Source organism: Thunnus thynnus, chromosome 7 (genome assembly GCF_963924715.1).
Source record: "Thunnus thynnus chromosome 7, fThuThy2.1, whole genome shotgun sequence".
Lineage (NCBI taxonomy): Eukaryota > Metazoa > Chordata > Actinopteri > Scombriformes > Scombridae > Thunnus > Thunnus thynnus.
The window spans coordinates 1,450,591-1,473,800 of record NC_089523.1 but is presented as its reverse complement, the minus strand read 5'-3'; the positions used below and the strand labels follow the sequence as shown (position 1 = coordinate 1,473,800).

General features: G+C 39.7%; 1 protein-coding gene across 6 annotated transcripts in view; it reads right to left on the bottom strand.

The window, feature by feature from the left end:
* Positions 1 to 23,210, bottom strand: part of nf1a (neurofibromin 1a) — a 94,702-nt gene that overhangs the window by 43,666 nt on the left and 27,826 nt on the right. For 2 of the 6 annotated variants that reach the window (XM_067593773.1, XM_067593776.1), the window contains 15 exons: positions 23,107 to 23,190; positions 20,861 to 21,250; positions 20,299 to 20,438; positions 19,312 to 19,434; positions 19,080 to 19,163; positions 18,826 to 18,942; positions 17,287 to 17,468; positions 16,962 to 17,173; positions 15,842 to 16,003; positions 15,579 to 15,676; positions 14,560 to 14,695; positions 11,944 to 12,006; positions 2,988 to 3,146; positions 2,079 to 2,176; positions 26 to 172 (listed from right to left, as the gene is read on the bottom strand). In XM_067593773.1, coding sequence (XP_067449874.1) covers positions 26 to 172; positions 2,079 to 2,176; positions 2,988 to 3,146; positions 11,944 to 12,006; positions 14,560 to 14,695; positions 15,579 to 15,676; positions 15,842 to 16,003; positions 16,962 to 17,173; positions 17,287 to 17,468; positions 18,826 to 18,942; positions 19,080 to 19,163; positions 19,312 to 19,434; positions 20,299 to 20,438; positions 20,861 to 21,250; positions 23,107 to 23,190 — 2,195 coding nt within the window. The remainder of the gene's footprint in view (positions 1 to 25; positions 173 to 2,078; positions 2,177 to 2,987; positions 3,147 to 11,943; positions 12,007 to 14,559; positions 14,696 to 15,578; positions 15,677 to 15,841; positions 16,004 to 16,961; positions 17,174 to 17,286; positions 17,469 to 18,825; positions 18,943 to 19,079; positions 19,164 to 19,311; positions 19,435 to 20,298; positions 20,439 to 20,860; positions 21,251 to 23,106; positions 23,191 to 23,210) is intronic. The other 4 variants (XM_067593774.1, XM_067593777.1, XM_067593775.1 and 1 more) reach the window with 2 other exon arrangements.

Sequence of the window (23,210 nt, the reverse complement as noted above, 5' to 3'; positions counted from 1 at the left end):
GCTTTACAAACTCATCTATCCTGACCTGTTACTGGACAGGTACTGGCCGATCCTCTCCTGGTTGTTCCACAGCAGTCTGTGGAGGGCCAGCACATTACCGTCACTGATGAAGGACAGACTGTGGTTGACAGAGTCGCTGGGTGGAGAGTCAGATGCTATATCCAAGAAAAACCTGTGGTGGAGAGGAGAGAGAACACACTCAACCTACACACAGAGGATACACCATACCAGGCTCCTCACTGCTTTAGTTACAGGGTTCTTCGTTTTTCATCTCAGAGCTGAGACCATGCCCACACTAAGCCGGTTAAATGCATAAACGCATCTTTTTCTCTCCGTTTTGGCTCTCTGTCCAGACTAAAACGTCACCCATAGTGTGTAAATGTGGAAACACTGGCTTGTTGTTGTAGCGTGTATGGGGAAAACAGAGCTTTGTAGAAACACTTGGATAGACAGACACTGTCATGAAGGATTTTAACTTGTAACCTTAGACATTTTGTGTCATGTTGAATCCATTCTGCTAATACAGACTAACTGATTTGACATCAGCGTGTGTTTCTGGGTGCATATGTGAAAAAAGTAGTATAAGCCCTTTTTTGTCTTTAGAGGGAGCCGTTTGAAATCTGATAAATTTCCTCAGGCGATGTCACTTGAGTCAGCCTCGGTTAGGGCTGAAGACTACAAGTGTGAAAATGAATGAGACTTGGTCAAAACCTAGTATATGGCTGGACCGAGGGGCTTTTAATTTGAAAGAACGGATACAGGAAGTGGCAACATGTGGTGACCAAGCCCCCAGGAAGTGCACCAGGCATTGACTGAAGCCGATTTGATGTAGGGCCTTTCTATTTTTTATTTTTATTTTATTTTATTGAGAAACATTTTTCAAGCAATACATTTTGAAATCATAATCACAAGTTTTCAGGGAATTATCACGATATAGACAAAGAGTTAAAAACTAAAGAAAAACAAAGGTATTTGGTTATCTAGAAATATGCAAAAATACGAAAAAAAAAGATTAAAATTAACATACATATGAACCCACATGAGGTTTACTTTATCAGGTATAACACTGAAGAGTTTGCATAAATGAATAGTTTTAAATGTGAGTGTTTGAAGATATATGCTTAGATCTATTTGTTTAAATGTACTATACTCCACATGCTAACTGAATCTTTTAGAAATGTTTTGATCCAGTTAATTTTGATAATATGGTTTAATGAAGAAAAGTCCAAAACGTTAAGACCTCTCTCTATTAGAGACATAACCTCTTTTTTTACCTTGTTCTTCCCCAAATAAAGTTAAAAAGCCAGTCTAAACAAGGGGTTGTATGTTTGGTGACATCAAGGGAGGAAAGAGGCTCTTGTTTTTGCTCAAGCAGCCCACATAGTGACTGGCCCACCAGGATTTCTCCTGGAGCTCCAGATGGCCAGTCCGACTCTGCCCCGAGATGATGACGGATGTTGACCAGCCAATCATCGTAGGAGCTGGGCTGTGTCACGCTGGATGTAGCGGGAATAACAGGAATTTATTTATTTATTAAAAAAACACCCCAGAGAAAGGGCGCTTTCTCTCCAGGAGGCCAAATGGGCAGATGCTCAAGCCCCCTTTGAGGTCCATCTATGCACATGCCAAGCTGTCAAGGTCCATTATGGGTAATGTAGGCCTCAGACATATGTCAATATCAGTGGTACAACCCAAAAGGCTACAATGCATCAAAATGCAGATGACATTTATGAAAATTCATTGATATTTAATGTTATATCTGCCAGTGTGATTTACTTCTTATCACATTAACATTCACATTTCCTTGAATATTTAAGCGTTCTTGCTTTATTTATACAGTATCAAGGGTCCATTTCTTTGAAGCGATGACAACCTCTAGTTTTAGCCCTTTCAGATGCCACCATACAAAGTTTTCAGCAAAGCAATACTTTTAACCAAACTATAATTGGACACTTCTTCCCAAAGCAATACAACACGTCCAGAGTTTATGACTGTAACTGTTATATTTGGGGGGAACTGAGTGACAGGGATTTCTGTGTTCAGAGACTGAAAGAGGGGAGTCAGTATCAGTGTCTTACCTCCTGGCTGAATCAAAGTTGCTCTTCACAAAGTCATTAAAAGGCCTCATGTGCTCTTCTTTTGTAAACAAGACATGATTGGCAATGCTCTGCAGAATCTGGAGGAAAAGACAGGAATATACAGATATGAAATATAAAGGAAGATGGATATTGCAAAAAAAAAAAAAAAAGATTAGCTACTTTTTGTCTATGTAACTTTTGAAAGAAGATTCAACAAATGAAAAGTTGTATTCATAAGGAATAAAACACATGCTTGCTCAATACAATACACACAATGTTCTTCCACTATAAACTGACTTGGTCTGGTAGACCAGTAGCTTATGTAGGCTGATGTTAGCATTGAGAGTAGCAAACATTAAATGAGTCAGTAGATGAACCTTGTCGACTTGTAATACAGTTAGACTGTGTTTCAGCATACAGCAAAAGCATTATCTAGTTATGATGAGTGCTTAAACACCAAGACTAGGATTCAAAAGGTCACATCATTAAATGTCTCATTATGTCAAATAAACAGTCCAAAACCTGTACATGTTTAATCTACTATCATATAAGACCAACAAGAGCAGCAAATTCTCACATTTTCATCTTTGCTTTAAAAAATAACCTAAACGATGAATCGATTATCAAAATAGTTGCCATTAATTTTCTTTCGATGGACTAATTGATCCATCATTGCAGCGCTCCCGCATGTAGCCGTTCAGAATGACCATAAACACTTTTGCCCTCCAACGTGGTCAGACAGCACATTGTACCAACTAAGATTGTAGCCGCTTTAATCATTAGCACATGTTGCTGTTACAAAAACAGCCCCTTGATGACTATATATGACCCAACAGAAGGACTGAAACCATTCACAATGATTACTACCTCTATTCAGCTGCATCACAAGACCATCCCAATCACTCTTACCTTGGACATGAGTTTGAGACCTCGCTCTATCCTGGGCAGGGGCTTCTTATCCAAGATGCCAGCCTCATAAGGGGAAACGATTGCTGGGTTGACAAAGCGCAGAAACATGGCGCTGCCCACCGCACCAATGCTGTTCTGTGGGAACCGCTGACTCACCACCTGTGTGAAGGAGGATGGAAGGAGCCGGGGAAGACAAAGGAGGGGAAAATGACGGGGAAATGTAGAACAAATGGAACAGAGGAGAGAGGTTTGAGCAGGGGACCGGGTTTAAGCAAAGGAAAGGAGAAAATATTGAATATGGATTTCCATAAATTAAGGAGCACAAATGAGGGAACGATGAGAACAAAAGAATATATATGTGTCAATATGTGTAACAGGTGAAAGAGCAGAGTGAGGTGAGCCATGACAAAAACAGTAAGATGTTGGGTTCAGGAGGAGGAACAGTGGAGAAAGACATATGAAGAGAGACTTAGAAACAATCCCAATTCATGTTGGACTATAACGAGAGTGAGGAAGTTACTCCAATTAAAGCCCAAGTAAGAAGTAAGACACAGAGAGAAAGACAAGGAACCCAACCGTCTTCTCTCTGTAGGGGAAAAAAAGAATCTGAACTGGAATTCATCATCACAAAAAAAAAAAAAAATCAGACGGTGACAGATGTAGAGCCATGAGTTGTGGTGCAAAGCAGTAGATGAGCCGCACAAGTGACCATCCAAAAACAGCACAATCTGCACATCACATCTTGCTTTGAGGCAAAGCAGGGTTGTGTGCGATGCATTCCAGAGGAGACACAACTTAACGTCATATGTTCCAGAATCGGACACAGTCAGTGCTGCTGAGATTTCAGTTTTTCTCTCGTCAAGCTTCCAATCAGTCAACAACATGTAGAAGGATGGATGGATGACAAGCTAAAAAGTCCAAACAAATCCCTAATATGTATTATCACACGTGTCGCAAGACCCAGACCATTCTAAATAGTAGCAAGTATCGTTATCCTTTGCCCATTGAAGGAAGAGCCTGGTTTATTACAACATGGGTCTCATTATTGTAGTTCTGCCAACCATTCCTATCGGTAATAATAAGACTGAACTTGCCAAGTTAATTCTGAAGTCTGAGAGCACAAACACAAACACAAGCAATCGTATAGAAACAAGTTAGAAACAAATTTGGTCAAACTTAGGCACATTTTTGACATAATAGTTGGGAGTACTAAGGAGCCACAGGAACTACACAAGGAACTATAAGTCTCTTTTGGGCATTCCTGTTTGCTTTTCCACTGTATCTGAAAAACAATGGGGATTAGCAAAATTAGACTGATAACGTGTTTAAAAAGTTGGAAGACATGCAGAGGTGGTTAAGGAGACTGTCTCCAGAGTAGATGATATCTTGAGTGTTTTAAGGTTATTTATTCCTGTTTTTTAACATAATCGCAATCAAACAATCTATTGTTCACTCTTTAGATCCCAAGTTGTAATAAACTGGTATGATCCCTTAATACAAGACTATGAAAGGTGGAAAATTCAAGTAGCAGCAACCAGATATTGTCCTAATATCATGAAGAACAGTGGCTGTGGTCAGCCTAAACTACATTGGCCACAATAGATTCCAACTGGGGCACATTGTCACAGTGGCGAAAAATCATTAAAAAAAATCTCCTGCAGCAAAATCAACGTATTCTCTGCCAATCTGTATAGTCAGTACACCCTGAGAAATTAATGTTTCACTTAACACACCGCTTCAGAATTCAAGTGAAACAATGAATATTTGGCATGAATGGCAGCAAAGATGTTGGTAATGTTACAGGATTGGTCTGAAATGTCTATTTTCTCCCGCTGTAACAACCTGACACCCATGGAATCCTCTGTAATTGACATCATTCAAAGTGACCACAGCTGCTGTACCTCACTAGACTGTTTAGTCACATTTAAATCCTACAGTAGTATGAGTTTGATTAGCAATTCAATTCAATTTTATTTATATAGCGCCAAATCAGCTATCTCAAGACATTTTTCATATAGAGCAGGTCTAGACTGTACTCTTTGTTTAGCAAAAGATACTTTGAAGATATTGTCCTGTAAAGTAATGATGCAATGTTAAAAAACTGGGCCTTCATTTCTACATTTATCAGATAGACTTGAGGTATGTCCGATAAAGGGAGCACTGACGTTAACCCACACAACACATACTGTATCTGCATGCATGAGCATACACACCCATACATTCACTGCCCAACAAACTGCCCACAATTCTTCCTATGCTGAATTCCCACTCTTTTCAGGAGATCATTTTCCAGGACATTTTTTAGTACAGGAATTGGAGCACACACACATCTTTGTTTTTTCAAAGTAGGAAGAATAACTGACACGTGCATATGAAAGTTCTAAAGGATGCATGTTGCAAGTAAAGTAGTGGTTAAAGTTGAAAAAATAATAATCGAGGAGTAGATAATCACGTTAGATTGACCTCTCTTTCCCTAGAATATGACTTAACTGCATATTTAAAAAAAGCCAGACAATGGGGAGTGGTCTGCTGTTTCTCCAGCTCCTGGAGAACTCCCTCAGGGATGACTCAGAACCTAGACTAAAACCTTTTTCCTTAATCAATGTTACTCAACGACAACACATTATTTCGCACAGTATTCAACAAATGCTTCCCCATTCTGTGGTCTTGTGGAGAAAGTGAACGAAGTTCAAACCTCAAAAAGTGAGGCAGAAATGTGATTGAATCATCATGCTACATAGAAACGAGTTCAGTAGTTTTGTTTGGTTTACATCAGTGTGTCCAATTTCATCCTTTTTTTGATTATAGCACCACATGTGCAGTTGTAAAGACAGCAGGTCAATGGAATTCCATAAGATGCTGGTGCAGTGACAGGGGTCAGCAGCAGCATCTTTGCAGTCATGCCTCCTTTCAGATGAAACTGTCAGTCAAGCACCGCTCTGCTGCTGCAGACCAGCAGTCTTACATGACCTGTGTAAGACTTGGGGTGCTAAACGTACTGAGCATTTCACTGTGTTTTACAGCCAACACCAAATATTGCCCATTTAAAACACCCTCAACACCAAATAATCTCAATTTGAACCTGATTAAGACCTGAACTTTCAGCTGCTGAAATCTCTGCCTTGTTCACAGTGGAAGAAAAATATGACATTGTGGAGAACAGCAATCCAACACATTACAACTTTTGTCTTACTTGAGGGGTGTTTTCCAGACCTGGGAAACTACTTATTAACTATGTGATGGTATTGGTAAGACAAATGTTAAACAAATGGTATAAAGGTTTTATCTGACAAATTTAGAACAATGCCAGTGTAAACTTAACTGCAAAACCTCTCCAAAAAAAAAAAAATGAAATACATACACCTATGTTTTAAATATACTGTAGGAGATACAATAAACAGAAGCAAAAATGAGGACTTGTGAAAAGAGATCAACCAAACCATGTTCCCACAATGTGACTGACTCCATGACAGTTTGTAACAAAAAGAATAACAAAAGAATGATATGTAAGGTGGATGACCTCTTCTGAGATATATTGCATGTTCTCTGTGGACATAAATATTAAGTAACCACAACATTACATTTGGGCTTCTGTCTTGGACTGCCAACTTAAATGTTGTGACATTTTTGTATTTATTGTCATCCATCATAGTGAGAAAATTGTTAAATGAGGATAAAATGGAGAGGTGTAGGCTTGCACATTGTATAATATGGTTGACGACAGAAAATGGAATTGCTCTGATGGCAAAAATTAAGATGTATTGCCCTTGATATACAGACAATTAAACAAATACTGCAGCACCCTCACTAAAGCTGTTAGTGTAATGTTATATTCTCTATGATAAGAGTCATCAGACACGTCGATTAAAGAAAGAACAGAGAATAAGGTGCATGGTTTCCCTATGTGTAGACGTGTCCTAGATGTAGTGTTTGATGAATGGACAGATAGATGGGAGCTTATCCACAATCCCTCCTCTTATTTCATCATGGGGAACAATGAAACATTATAAATACAGTCAAGCTTAGTATGGCCAGACTGGATTTTTTAAGGCTGATACAGATATCAATATTCAGAGGGAATTTCAGAGTTTAATAACTAACATACATAATCATTTTTGATAAGGATCCCTTAAATCTGGTTATTACAGTTATTACATACCAAGGTATGCAGTGAGCAAGACATTTAACAATGTAAATGTAAACTTGTCAGCTCTCTGGTGGACATATTATGTAATGGAGACACTGTTTTTAAATGAGCTCTAACATGTCTTCCACATTTCTCTGCTTACATTTTCTTACTTTGACCAACATATATTGCATGTACTGATATACTGCATGTGTGACTGGCTAAGACTGGCCGCTATATCAGTTGGTCAATTTATCAGCCTGGCTCTAATGCTTAGGGTTATGTAAAAAAAAATCTGGATAGAGCAAATTGCCTGTAGTTTTGGCTTCTGATGCCTGAAGAGATCTTAAAGACTTCAAAGGATGTTTGAAGGAGCTTCAGTGATGAAGACGGATCAGGAATCAGTGATTCTACGACTTCTACAGAGTAATGCATCTTGCATCACCAATATATTCATCTTTTTTTGTTTCTCACATGCAATGGTCTTTGTACTATCTCCATTTGTTCTGTGTTATTATCTGCTTTTCAGTCATCAACACTACGAATTGCACCTGCATGAAAGGTGCTATACAAATAAAGTTTAACTGGTTGAATAAATAACTAAAAACATTACTTCGGGTGGAGTTTCAGAGCTATAGCGTGTGAAGGTGATTTAAACACACAAATGTACATTATTTTGTTGTTATGTTGTGAAGAAACTATGGAACATATTGAAAATATTTATCAATGACTCTGGGTCTCTACTGGAAGCCATTGTAACAAAACACGCCAACAGTCCTCCCCTCCATGATGATGATGATGATCATCATCATCATCGTCTCTTGGTCCCATTCAACAGTGCTACCTGCAGTGCAGCAACTGCCACCTAACAGTGCTTTCTCACCAATGCCTCTAGCCAACATCAGCTTCCCTCTAGATGTAGATGCTCACTGCAGGAAGATTCAGCTACAGCAGTTAACAAACATCCCAAGCCTGTCCTTACCGAGGCACCTACAGAAACAAGTAAGAGAAAGTCCACCCACAAACATAATTCATTGCATTCTCATTATAAACAATACTAAATAATAATAAGAATAATCTTTTATGTTTCTACAAATTAGAGGCCAAACATTTTTCATGTTTTAAAGAAACAGTCAACATTTTTGGCAAGCAAGCTGTTTGCCCTCTTAAAATTGTCAGTTAACATTGATCATTTAATTTCTGTGCATCTAGTAGAGAAAGTGATGTGGGATTTTATTCAGAATGGTTAAGCATAAAGACTGGAAACAGAGAGAGAAGATGCTGTGACTGCATTTTAAAAAAAAGTCCTATCCTTGTAGTGGTGTTGCCAGGTCTGGAATGTTACACGGACATCTATGGACTATAAAATATGGGCCCATTAAATAACATTATGGCCTGTCTAACATTTCCTATAATTGGCTATATTTTCAAAGTTTCTCCATCTAAAAACTAAGGTGCTAGATTGTTTATGTTCTTCAACTATACTTGCTGAGCCATATCTGGTAATATCCAACAGCTGGTGGATATTACTGCAGTGCTGCAGTAATGGCTATTTGGCAAGAAAACAAATACAACAAACAAACAAATCTGGGCAATATGTGTAGTGAAACTCAAGTTGGACAGACCTTTTCACAGCAGACACTTGACTGGTCAAACTCAGGTGTAAGTACTGACATTGTTCATTGGATTACAATGATTGCTGTAGTGGAGACTGCAGTCACCTGTGCATTTCCTGCAATGACAGGTCAATATTCCTGCTGAGAAAAAGGTCTATAAGTCTGAGTCCAAAGGGGGCATGACAGAAAACTTTTGGGAATCACTACTTTAAGACAACAATGTAACTACCTTTAAATCCCAATGTCTACATTTGTAACAGGGATTAAAATGAGAAGATGAGAAGGTTGGTGAAGTTGTTGGAAGGTGCATTTTCTTTTCTTTCTTTTTACACAGCAAAGTTTGCAGTTTGCCCCTGCTTCCAATCTTTGTGCTAAGCTAGGCTAACCACCTCCTGGACCTCTCTCTTTACTAAATGCACAGAGATGACACTGATGTCTATCTTCTCATTTGGCTGGTAAGACAGCAAGAGGGAATACCAAAAATGTCAGACTATTCCTTTAATCACTAAGAGTTCAGTGTTTTTTCAGCTGGGATATCACACTGTGGTTATACACAAGGGTTAGTATGTCCTTGTAACTGTTTACACATCTAGTCTGGACAGTGAAAAGTAGGAGTATCAAGTTTTGAGTTTTAGGGTGAATTTTCATTTCCCATACAGATGCCAGCTGTATGTTGTTTATTTCTCACATATATCAAGAGCATGTGCTTTCAACTTGACAGCATCACTTCCTAAATTCATATTCAGAATTTCCATTGCTCTCCCGCAAGACTCTGCTAAACTGTATAAAATCTAATATAGGCTTGGTTGCACAGATTTCCTGTGTTTTGCTTAACACATTGTACTCATGGGTTTAAACTACATTCTTTTTCCTTTCCTTTCTCACTAATAAGAAAGTGGTATGGCTTTGACCAATTATCATTGCAATAGATTGTTAGTAAAAACATTTGCAGTTTTTTTACCCTCCAGGACGGTGTGCAGTGCTCATTTTTTGTGTGTCACTCATGGGCAGCTGCTCTCCCTTTAGGTGGGTCTGCTCTCTCCATGTGCTTTTATAGAACGAAAAATTAAAACTAAAAACCAACTAAAAACATATTTAGATAGTTCGGTTTCTCGCATGGTAGCCATGGCAACCCCACTGGTAGAGATGCGTGCCACATGACCGGAAAGTCAGCATTTCGAGTCTAGCAGCAGCATGCTGTTCCCCATCTCTCTCTCCCCCCTCATTTCCTGTTGCTATAATAAACACAGAAAATATATTTGTTTGGGGAAAAAAAGAGAGAGAAATGATCTATTTTCAGCCAGAAATGAGTAATCTGTTTCCCGGTAGATGTACTTTTTAATCTTCCAGGTACAATGACGTCGGCCAACATGTTAACCACACTGTTTCCATCTAGGGCTGGGCTCCAATAGCTGCTTTGGATCCCATTCTCATTAAGAAAAAAAATCCAGAGTTTCTAATTTATAACTTCTTTTTTTTAATCTTTACTCGTTCTTTTTCATTAGGAAAAAAAAGACGTATAAATTTTTTATCAGGTGCTGATCAAGGCTTTTGTTGGTTGAAATGACAAACACTTAAGAGTTAGCAGTCGAGCTGTAACACATTAAGTTAAAGGACTTATTACACTAATTTCCAGTTCTATTTTTTTTTATCATTTTTAATGCAGCCCCTTAGTTCAGCCTCTGTCTCTAACAGGCAGTCTTAGCTCCTGTCTCTTTAAGGCCCCCCTCCCGATGAGCCTACTCTGTTCTGATTGGCCAGCTTTCAAGAAGTCTGCCAAGGAGCAGCCACAGTCGTGTCATGTTGCTGCAGATGTAAACCCAACATTTCCTGCTTTTAAATGACTAAATAATGGGAGACTTTTATTATGAAGAATTTACAGGAAATTAAATGTGTTCCTCACTGAATTAGCAGAGCTTTGTTAGCAGCGCTAAAAACCAGGCAACACACCAAGATATGGAGAAATTTGGTGCTCTTTGTTGAGCAGATCACTTAGAATGCAGGGAGGAATAGTACAAGCAGAAACAGCACAGTGGTGATGAAGTTTGATGAAGAGCTGCAGACGACAAGCACACCTCCAACAGATAAACTACTTATTTTACTTTGCACTGCTGTGTAATGGAAAAACTCGACTCAAGTCATGGCTGGGTGTGACTACCCCCTGAAGCCAGTGCTTTTTGCTCACAGGGATTACATCTACATACATTTATGTCATTATTTGACACTTTAGCCACATTTAATATGAACATCTGACATTTAAATATTATATATATATGGATGAAAATAAGGAAAAGCATAATGGGTCCCCTTTAATTCCAGAGGTAACTTGACAAAAGGCCAAAATGTCTGTTTCTGGTTAATGTGCTATCTCTACAGCCTCAAAGCTAGATGCTATCAAACTAAAACCCTGCTTGCATTGCAAGTAAAAAGCGAGCACCCACATCGTCCTGGAGAAATAAACAATACTGAAGCTCCCAAACCTTTTAGAATATATGGACATTGCCATTTCTAAACCTGTGAGCACAAAGAATCAAGAATGCATATGTTTGAGGGTCACATATACAGTTTTAAGAAAGAGCAGGGCAAATCTGTACATGAGACGTTTATATTCAAGTAGGAAGGCAAGGGTTTTGAGGGAAAGCACTGAGGAAAAATATGAATGTACAGGATCATGTTCTCAAGTTGCTGTTGATATACGGCAGGAAGAAAAACACCATAGAGCTGTGGAAGTCAACCCATGACAGTGAGAGGCCAGTTTATCAGAATATTTCATCTAAAGACTGTTCATGTCTTGTATAAAAGGTGGAGCAGGTGAAGCGTGCTGGGGTGTGTGTGGGTTGATTTATTAAAATGATTCGTATAAGGTGGAGAAACATGATTTGAGTGCAGATGAAATGTTCTGAGAAAATGTCTCCTGGAGTGCAAACAGAGAGTCGAGAAAGAAAAGAGAAGAAAGAATGCCACTGTTTCCTGAGAACTGTTAATTGAAGATACATAAAAATGGCGCCGATATTAGTACAATGATTTTCAGAGAGGGTTGTACACAAAAGTTGAATATGGAGAAAAGAATAAAACATTTCCAGAGAAACACCAAATTAAAACCAATTTTTTTTTAAAAAAATGAAGAAAATAAATCAAATGAGTAAAATGCAAAAAAGGCTTTTTTGCTTTAGGGGGAAAAGTGTCTGAGGGAAAATAGATTCTCCAAACTTACTGCTTTTTTGTTTTCCTTTTTTTCTTTTACTGTTGCTTTATTCAGTAGAGAGTGGCAAGTAGCCTACAGAACAGAGATGAGCACAATCATGGTCACAGCACCAGCTTACACACAGACACACACACACACAAACACACACACACACACACACACACACACGTAGCACAGCCCTAACCACTCCAGGTGTACACACATTCACATCTAGTAAAAACAGAAAAAAACGTCAAAACTGCTGTTAAAAAAGTTCATCGCTGCTCAGGGGGACTTGAAGCGTGTCCATGCATGCGCTGGTGTGGTTTGATTTCTTTTAGTGTGCGTGTGCGTGTGTGTGTGTGTGTGTGTGTGCCTACACAGCTGCAAAAGGAAAACCAAAATGGAGAATGAGAAATCAAAGATGTTATCAGATGGAAAAATACAAAATCTATGATCAGAAACCCAAACCACTTTATATGGGTGTGTGTATTAAGCATTTTTCATTAGTAGCTAATTAAACACAATGTTATCTATTCATTGAGCTGTTGAGTGCGAGCAGAGGAGGGAGCTTCTTTTCCAGTGTAGGAAGGGTGTGGCGGCAGCAGCAGCGGCAGCAGCAGTGTGAAGCTGCTCGGATATTTAGGTGGAATAAAAAGCAAGTCAAACTCAGTGTTGTGTTCACTCAGTGGACATCAGACAGTCAGTTGTCATTCTCCTATGCTGTGATCACACCTAGTGCTTCATTGTGTCATTTATTAGTGTAGATGTGACCTATTCTTTGTGTCACTGGTTTCAAACTGAACAATGTACAGCTGATATGCCACACAGACATGGAAGCACAGAGCTGCACAGATGATTTTCTTCTCCTCAGATTAATCCAAACTTCTTGTGTGCATAATTGAGTTATGTAGAGGAAATGTACTGACAGATTAAGTGTGATCACAGCCATAGAGTTAATACCTGTTTATGTTTGCGCTATTACATGTGTGACAGGAGAATCATTGCAGTGTTATGTGTGAGAATTTTACCCAATAGTCTATTAAATCTGACCCTGTCCCAATTTCTATCTGTTTTCATACAGGGCCTCATCCTGATAGTTTTTGCCATCAATCACAAAATCTCATCAGATACTACATCCACTGTTGACATACACTACATTGCACCTCGTACAGGTGCGATGCAGTAAATGCAGCAACCGAGGGTGTAAATTAGTTACTATATTTTATATACTTTTCCATATAAAAGATCTGAGTCTGTGTTTCTGGGAGTCCTGTTTTTTTCAGTACTCTTGCAGTTTCCTTGCACGTGCTGCTTTGGAAACTCATTAGACCAGCTGTGTTTGGAAGTTTTCTGTGTGACTGTACAAAGCTGAAGCAATCAATGTTAGGTTCATGTGTTTTGAGTGCAAGAAAGGTTTTTTGATTATACTTCACTAAAATAGTAGCTTCAAATCTGCATTAATTGATTTTCTCGGCAACTTGGGGGAAGCGGAACAAGCTGTAAAAAAACAACATCTGACATATAACTATATGACAACAAACTTTCCACATTAAGCAGACACAAAGTAACATTAGCATTCATTTAGAGTCCTGTTTCTGTTATTTGCTCTCTTTTAGCTCTTTAACTCCTGCATAAAATATCTGGTTCTTTAGCTGCTAAATGCTCCACTATGTTCACCAGCTAGTCTACAGCTAACTGTCTGTGTCAGCTGTTTGGTGCTGGGCAGGTAGTGTACAGTGGGTTTAGCAGAGCTGCTGGAAACAAGGTTGGTGAGAGGTGAGTCTGAAAACCAAAACAATGAGCTCAAAGACACAAAAAACATGTGGGAAACAGTGCAGTTAGCGATTTACATTATATACTGCAGCCACCAGTGATATTATTATAATATATATATATATATATATATATATATATATATAGTACTATCTAAAATGTAAGACTATAAATGTTTTTGTTTCTTTGTTAAAGTTTGAAATTTCATTTGGAAAAAAAGGTAGAGGATGACACTTTAACATTTTAAAAATGCAGATATTCTCTGTGAAAGTGCCTGTCACTTTACAACCAGGATGTATTTTGTGTTAACACATTATGAGTCCACTAAACAATTCAACTAATGGATTGATGTTTAGATTTCTTCCAGTTTCAGGGAATGGGTCATCAATGGGTCAAGTGCTTTCACTGCTTTTTGGTTTATCTACTACAGACTGTGTTCAGATGTTTACTGGACAGCTGCGCTTCTACAGTGAGGTAAATAAACAATGAACTGATGGCAAAAACCAAGAAAATAAGGTCCTGGTTTAAAATGACTTGTAAATGTTACTGTCCCATGATGCTTCAGGTGGTTCCCTGTCCTGACATTATAGTATAAAATCCCCAGGAGTAAACACTGAGTGTGTGGAAACTCTGGGACATAAAAATGAGCAAACAGAAGAGCAGAATCTATATAGCTGGGAGATATGTACAGCTGTGCACTGATGCGTGTGATGTAGAGAGCAGTGAGTTGAGCAGCTTCAGGAAACCTCAGAGTGGAGAGGCAGGAGCTTGAAATGTGTAAGTGACACTGCACACAAACAGGTAAGGGCAGAGGGGCAGGGTGAGCAGCTGGTGGCCATGGTGGAGTGGGGGGAGGGGGGAGGGGTCTACCTGGTAGAGACAGTGGCAGACGCTGCGGAGTTGCGGAGGGAACTCGCTGGATGAGCCGATGATGGCCTGGAAGAAGCGCTCAGTGATCTGCAGCAGGTTCCTCTGGTTCTCCTCCAGGTTCTCACCTTGTTCCAGTCTGATGAGAGAAACAACGAATGTCTCAGGCTGTCAGCTGGTATAAACACTTTACATTTCTTAGGCTTCACAATTCAAAGCATACCATAGCTGGTATGTCTAAATCTAAGAATGGTCTTAAGAATGGTCCTAAACTTTGACTTATGAGTTAAAAGTATTGTTAAAGGATATGGCTGGCGATTTTCTATATTTTTCTTATTCTCAACAAATCTCATGTGCCAAACCAGCGATGAACTCACTACTTACAAGTATTGTGTGTGTATCCAAAGCCTGATATATCTTAATTCTCTGTGCTGTAGACCTCCACTGTTCTCCAAAAACTATTAAAAACACGTCACTGAGCCATACCGCTGCACTAAGTGACATGTTCCTTCTTTCTTGAAGACGGTGGTTACCGTAACTGTAGAAACGGCTTCAGTGTTCCACATAGTGGACGCATGGACCAAGGTTGGTCAGGTTTGAACTATGCACTGGCAAGAGAGACAAATTTTACTGAAAGATTTTCTATTGTCTGTTTTTGTTTGTTTGGTTTGTTGTCCTTTTGGAATTTGAGTTCAGTGGCAAATGTCAAACATACATGTTCACAGTTCTCTATTGGTTATCTGTTGTATTCAATATTTTGTCAATAAGTTAAAAAGAAGCAGAAAAGGGCTCAGGCTGGAGTCAGGAAATGTGTGGATGGGACATTTCTGAATGTGCAATACAAGATTAGGGAACACGTGGTAGGAACACGGCACCACCGTGTGGACAGTAGGTATCATTTCTAATGCCTGAAGAGTGGATGACATTTCTAGTTAATGAGCAATGTTTAGCTGCTGTGTGATTTATGAAATGTTAACTATATGACTGCAACCTGTTGTCACAGCAATGATGCAGGCTCTTACCTGGTGGGGTCCACCTCAAAGCTGATGTGTTCAGGAGTGGTGATGACTCCTCTTAATAAAGGTTCCAGTAGCTTCTGCAGGTATGCTGCCCCGTACACCTGATGTCAAACACCACACATAGCTCAGTCAGTAATGTACATGCAACCAGATAGAGTAGGTGATATTAATCATTTCATCAAGTATTCCAGTTGAACATGTAATCTAATAATGTCAACATGTTTAGATATTTTTATGCAGATCTCAGGTAACTTGCTGTTTTCTACCTTGAAACAGAAGGTCATTATTTTGCTGGCCAAGCTGTTTCCTCTGAAGAGTGTCTGCATGGAGTCGGCCAGCTCCACCTCTTTGGAGAACATGTTCCACAGCAGCTGGTACAGGAGGTGACGAGAGTCAAAAAGCGTCACCAGGACCCGGGCTAGCTCATCCTGGAAATATCAGAAATAGCATCGGTTTCAGCACTGCCATTCCCATAGCTAAAAAACTGTTATAGTATGACAGTTTATCAGTGTATAAATACAAAGTGGAAAACAGTGTAAAGGGTTTGTAATGGCACAAAGAAAACTAAGATTCTCTGCAAACTCAATCAATGTGTTAACAGACCACAGTAAAGTTTTAGACCAACAATGCTAATATTACAGTTTCAAATGGGAAATCAACAATCATAATGGTTGGCCAGAAAACTGCTGGTAATTTGGACGTTTCTTAAAAAGGCTTGTGTAATTTGGTGCTAGGTGAAGAGAAAGAAGACAACATTCTCACACAGTCATTTTGAGTTCATAGGCAGTTATTGATTTCCAGAAAAAAATCTCTTTAAAGAATAGGTCAAAGAAAGATATATTCATTTAGTATTAGTATTATTCTTTCTCTTTGGAAATGTCCATGTTCAGCTCACCTGCTGTGCACTGACTGAAAGACTCAAGACTATAAATGATTTGGAATAAATTCATTAGCAGATATTAACAAGAACCTGGAAAGAAATTGCAGACAACTCTGGGAACATCCATATGAATTGACACTTCTATATCAGTTCTTTTCTAGGACACTATAGGGAACTATGGAGAAGTGTTACCATCTCCTGCTGCACTGTTCTCTGTTGGTTCCAATTTTTAGGATGTTGTGCTGACATACAGTCCAGACTATAAGTAATCAGTTACATATTTTTTGTTCTTCAGGCTCTGTGCTCTGTTAGACCTGATCCAAAACAATACAAGAGTACACTGTGAAGACCTCTAACATGTGATGAGCACTGAGGAACAACTGCATTATTCAACTATTTGAATCAAATACTAGTCTGAACAGATATTGAATGTTGGATGAAAGTAGTTTAATATTATGTAAACTGACACATCATGTGAAACTCCTAAATCTAGAAGAGCTGCTCACCCACTGGGACCCAGGAACAACATTAGCCAGAGCCATAGCGATGGGCAGCTCTCCCTGGTCTCCCATCATGGTGACCAGCTCCACCAGCCTCTCAAAGCGGTCTGCCAGCACTGTCTCAGCCAGCGTGTCAAACTCTGTCCCCTGCTGCAGGATCTTGGTCAGCACCTCCATGAAGGTGGCTCGAGTCTGCAGATCTTTGTGGTAGCCCAGACCTGGTAGGGGGGTGGGAGGAAGGGAGGCAGGAATTTTCCCAACGTAACTTCCGTGCACACCAAAACATTTTTCAAATGCTCCATCAGATAGTTCCATAATATGGTTGACTTACCGATTGAGTGCATGAGGCCGCTGTCTACGTTAGCATTGAGGAGATTGGACATGGCCAGGACGGTGCAGTGGCGAAGTGAGGCCAAGCGGCGGGACATTCCTCTCTTGCGTCCCCCAACTGCCTGGCCCTCATCTTCCACCTCACTGCAGTCATTCAGCAGGTTCATGAACAGGGTGAAGTACCTGCACAGCACCACAAGAACGACAACAACAACAAAAGCAGCAGTGTCTTTAGAAAAAGCTTCTGTAATTTACCACCAGGTACAGGAGGCCAACATGGCCGTTTTTATTTATACTAGTGCAGTGCCCGTTCAAAATGTGCCTGTTCGGAACAGGCCGATTTCTCAATACCTAGAGAGTTGTACCTATCAATAGACTCTACAATTTATCGACATTCCCTACACTCCTCACATGCACGCTATCAGTATATGCTATAATTCACTCATGATCCCTAAATTCCTCACATGTAGGATATAGGTAGTTTACCGATGCTCCCTAAACACCTCACACGCAAAATATCTGGAGACATTTGAGGCAAGACATTGGCAATGCAGTAACAGAATTTTGATACATATTTGATCAGTACTGCCTAGTTTAACAGTTTGATCTGAGTTTTGTGAGTTGTTGGCTTTCTTTCTTTTTTTCCCCAACTTTACTGAGTAAACGATACACATTTGTTTTGGTCTAAAATGTTGGTGCTATAGCGCAACATCTAGTGGCTGAATGTCATGTATTGCAACTTTAAAGGTGAATGTAAGGTAGATTCATATTAACACATATTAAAGTCCAGATGAAACAGCATTTCAAGAGTATCTCACTTCCGTATTGTGACTTATTTCCGAGTGAAACAGGATAGACAGACGTGACATAACGTGGGGAGGATTTTGATTTGAACATTGAAAAGTGGGCATGTCATAGTGAATCTTAGATCTTAGGCACTAAAAGTTGAAAATTGATTGATGGTGTGTCATGATATTATTGGTTGAAATTGATTGGTTCAAGTCTACGTAAGCACAAGTCAGATTTTGTTTTACAGGAGGAAAACATGATTGGATTTTGATATAAGAATACAAAGAAATTTTTTGTATTTTTTGGCATATATCGGTAAATAGGTGCACAATATGACTGGGGATATGATCTAAAAGGGTTAAAAAGGCATTTTTCATTTCATCTCAAGATTAAATGAATATGCAAATAGAGAAGTTCATAAGGCCTACTACAGGTGCTCAGTTTTGTTACAAGGAAGAGTCTCAAGCCTGTATCTTTCATCCAGAAAAAAAACCCCCACATGACAATTCCAGTGCAAACGGAATGATCTTGTCGCCAACTGTCACAGCAGTATGCAGCAACACAAATAACCCTGTGTACAAGAACAATTGTGTTAAGCTACCTGGTTAGCAAAATTATACGCTCGGAATAAAAGCTGGGTGAAGGCTTTTCAAATTTCACACTGAACTGTGAGTTATGGCCTTTAGTTTTCATAATTAGTGGTATTTTCCATTCATTGTTTTTCAGTTTTGAGTGGCTTCCATGTTCTTACTTGAGGAAGAGTTGGGATTTGGCCTCCATCAGTTCCACTCCATCTCCCTCCTCAGGCTGCAGAGGAAGACCAGCGAGCAGAGACACGACTGCCTCCATACTGGCCTGGTCCAGGTCCCTGCACATCACACACACGCAACCGCGCACAAACATAAACACACACACACAAACAGGGATGAGGAAATGGTAAGAAGTGAGCTCTCTTGTGCTCGCCTCAGTTGCTGTATTGTGAGGAGATGTGTAACAGAGCTTTACCTTGTCAGGCACTTGATGTCATCATCAGCAGCTTGGTTGGAGGTTCCCATTACCCAGTCGGTCAGGTACTCCACCATCTTGTTCCTACAAACAACAGAGCAGGAATGACAGCTACAAACTGACAAAAAGAAAAATACACCACTTGATCTGAAGTAGAAAAAAACAACAGACTTTAAGGGACCAGCTTTAAGATTTGTCAGTATTTTACAGGTGATGTGTAACTGTCACTAACCTGAACTTCATCTCCTGGCAGAAGGACAAGTCATCTCGTCTCTCCATCATCACCTCCACTAGCTGGCACAGCTTGGTTTTGATCTGGATAGCATGGACGACATTACCCAGAATGCGCACATACCTGAGGGGAGGAATGTAGATCAATAACCCTAAAAACAGATCCAGTATGTTCTGTCTTAAAACTGCGTTAGCTAATCTTCCACAACATTTGGCTACCAAGAATATTTGCTTTTTCATTCTAAGAGCAGTCAGAATCATACATTCAAATCTTCAGCCACAAATCACACTATATAATGCAATGTTTCAATGTTAAATGCTTTGTTTTCAATATTTTTCGACATGTTACACGTTCTTGTGCTGCTTTAACATTCTGGTGGACAATAAAGTTGGAGTTTAATTTTATTTTACTCTGTAGCAATTGAGTCATACACTATACACCAAATAATGGATGAACAAAACAATCTTGCCTTTTTCTGCTTTAGTCAATTACTGTAATGATTTTCTTCTTAGCTTGCTTGTACTTTTTGCGAGCTAGACACAGAGTCTACATTAGCTGCTTGTTTCTGCTCTAATCTGTGTTCCAAATGAAACACTCAGTGTGCTCCATGCTGATTTGTTGAAGGTTGTAGATAACCAGAGGAGAGGATGTTTCCCAGTAGAGAAGAAGCTACAATGTGTGTTACAGCTGCCCTCTAAATGCATGACTAGAGCCTTAAAGGACCAGTGTTATGGATATAGTGGCATCTAGCAACAAACTGAATATCCCTCACTCTCCCCTTCCAAGTGTGTGGGACAACCTACGAAAAACATGACAGTCCCTCTCTAGAGCCGGTGTTTGGTTTGTCCGTTCGGGGCTACTGTAGAAACATGGCGGTGCAACATTAAACTTAACTGCATGCTGGCTACTGTGGAGCCAACGCTACTGTAGGTATAAATCCAGCTTTACTCCATCAGTGTGTGTTTGTGTGTCAGTGTGAGTGCTAACCTGACCAGGTTGAGCATCATGGTCTCAATGCTGGCCTGTCCCAGGTGTTCAGAACTGCCCTCTGTGTGGTTATCCAACAGGTTCTTCATGATGGCAATGGTCTGCTCCACAAACTGGGTGTTAGTGTCATTGATAGGAACCTGGAAGAGAGTAGAGTCACAGAGCACATGTCAGATACACACACACCTTCAAACTTCTATATTACAAATATACACTCACTGAGCACCTAATTAAGGATCACCGGTGCAATCTAATGCAATCCAATATGACAGCTCTGCAATAAATTCTACTTTTGTGAAGTTTATACTTTTTCTGTTTTTGTTAACATTGTCTGAAAGGTGATAAGTCTACTTTATGTTTATTATTGAGGTTGAAAAGTGTTCCTAATAATTTGTCTATCCTCATGTATGTTAATGGGGTGGATGAACTATTAGGAACACTTCAATTGAATTTAAAAAACTCTGGATTCTTTTCATTTATGGATCACTTACTACTGAGGAACCATCAATATTTTATCAACACCACCAGATTTGTGATGGGGGTATGATGTGTCTGCACTCACTGGTCCCTGCGTGTCAAAGAACTTTCCAATACTGTTCCTCAGCTTGTTGAAGAGCATGGGGTAGAGGGCGGGGCTGAGCTCCAGCCCCAGCAGGTCTTTGACGTTGGTGCGAACGTGGAGGCCGACCCGATCGTGGCCGCACACCAGCAGGGCCAGCAGCCTGTCCAGAAAGCGGCTGACTGGTGTCTCGCTGGAGGCTGACGAGGAACAGGAGGTGGCCGAGGCCACGGGGTTGGACACCTCACAAGGGCCCATGGAGATCATGGAGTGTTTGCGTTCGCTCATGGGGCCCATAGGTGGGCTGTAGGTGGCTGGGCCGGGGGTGCTGCGTTGCTGCAGGCACACACCTCCCAGAGCACACAGGAAGCCGGTCATGTTGATCCACTCCTGCTGTGAGGGGACAGAGAAACACTGAGTGGCAGAAGCACTACACACTACATCTGTATATGTATTATAAACACAGTGTGTTTGTTTACAGCACACAGATTCACATTTTAATCAAGCAGGAACCACTTAATTTAATAAAAACCCACGCCAAGAAAGAAAGGTGTCAAAACACATGGACTTAAACAGTTAAGTAGTCATGGTTAAGTAGCAGCTGTTGTAGGGAATAAGTATTGCCAACTTACGCTACATCCAGACTAATATGTTTTCATTTTTAAACACATTGCTATGTTCACACCTTGCGTCCACACTACACTGGTATTTTCGAACCCCTAAAACGGAGACTTTTGAAAACACTGCTGACCCCGTTTTAGTTTGAAAACTTCGGGACTGCGTTTTAGCCTGGATGGGCGGAAAACGGCGACTTTTGAAAATGATGATGCAGACACCCACGTTCGCTTCCTGATTGGATCTTATCAGTCACAATGTGTCCTTCCCTGATTCGTCACAACCCTATCACTTGACCCTTTTCCGGAAAAAAACAAACAACATCGGCCTTGACTGGTTAATTCAACATGGATAACGAATTACAGGCTGTGGACTGACTGAGTTCAGTGAGTAGGATGTCAACCAGCCTCTTCTCTCTAGTTTTGTTCTAAATGATTTCAATTGATTGCTTAACTTTGTTGGATTTTTTTTTACTAGATTTGTTTACAAAAGCTTAGAGTTAGTTACTCCAGTGTGTGGATCCTCTCTATCAAAGATACTTCAGTTTAGCAGCCTATACAACAGCCCACATAAGAAGTTTGGAAAATTACTAGTAGATTTAGATGTATACAGATGGGATGATGCAGTAGCTTGAATAACATTATGTAACAATAATAATAGATATAATAAGTCACTTAGTCATTACGCTTCATTGTATCTTTTCTTTATATGCAAATGCTTGCATAATGATAAAACATACAAAATGTGTGTGATGTCATGTAGTGGCTTGTAGTGACTTTTCAAGCATGCTGTGGCTTCCTTCCATTAGAGATAGTTGGAAACACTGAAATGTAGAATGATTGTTTGAGTAGAGCTTCAGAGAAAAATTAAAGGGAAAAAAAAAGTGAACGTTTGAGATCTAAGGATGTGTTCAGACCCACATTAGAACTCTTTGGAAAAAAAACGCAGCCCGCTCATTCATTTCAATGAGACCACTTGGTTGACACAGATTTCCAAACCTTGTTTTGGAAATCTGCTGTTGACATTTTATCCTTCTGAACAAATCATGATATGAAACTAAATCATCTTTGTTTATTATTAGGTACCACTAGACAGTTTGTATTCACATGATCAAATATATGTTGATGTAGCACTGTTAGCAGCTAGGACACTCATCAGAATTCACTGGAGGTCCACTCATTTGCCAAATTGTTTTATGCTTGACAATGTTTATTATAACAAAGAATTTTGCAACAAAAAAAGTGATCCAGACCTTAATAGACCTTATAATATTATAATTTCTAAATAATAATGGATAAATAATATGTATATTAAATTAGAAAACATGCAGGGTTGTCTAGTATAAAAGTAGAATCTGGCAACAACTCGATGCAACGACGTCTTGTAAAACCCTTTTTGCTTTTTTTTTCGATGATGAAGAAACTATTCTGAAGTAAAATGATTCTATTGAGCAGGTTAACTGTTCAGCATAGGTTACCATGGTGATTTATCCCTGTTAAAAGTGAGCCAGCTTCATGATACCGGAAAACCTGAGTGAAGCCGCTAACACACTAATCAAGACCCTGATGGACAGAGAAATGAAGGCCAGTCCACATTATCATCAATCAAAAGGTACAAAAAGAGGACATGCTTACCTGCCCATCATCTGCCTTGTTTTTGGGGAAGTTGAGGATCTGTTTCGTAGCCTGGTCCCATTTACCATATGTGTCCTCCCAAGCCTGAGGGTGGAACCAACAGA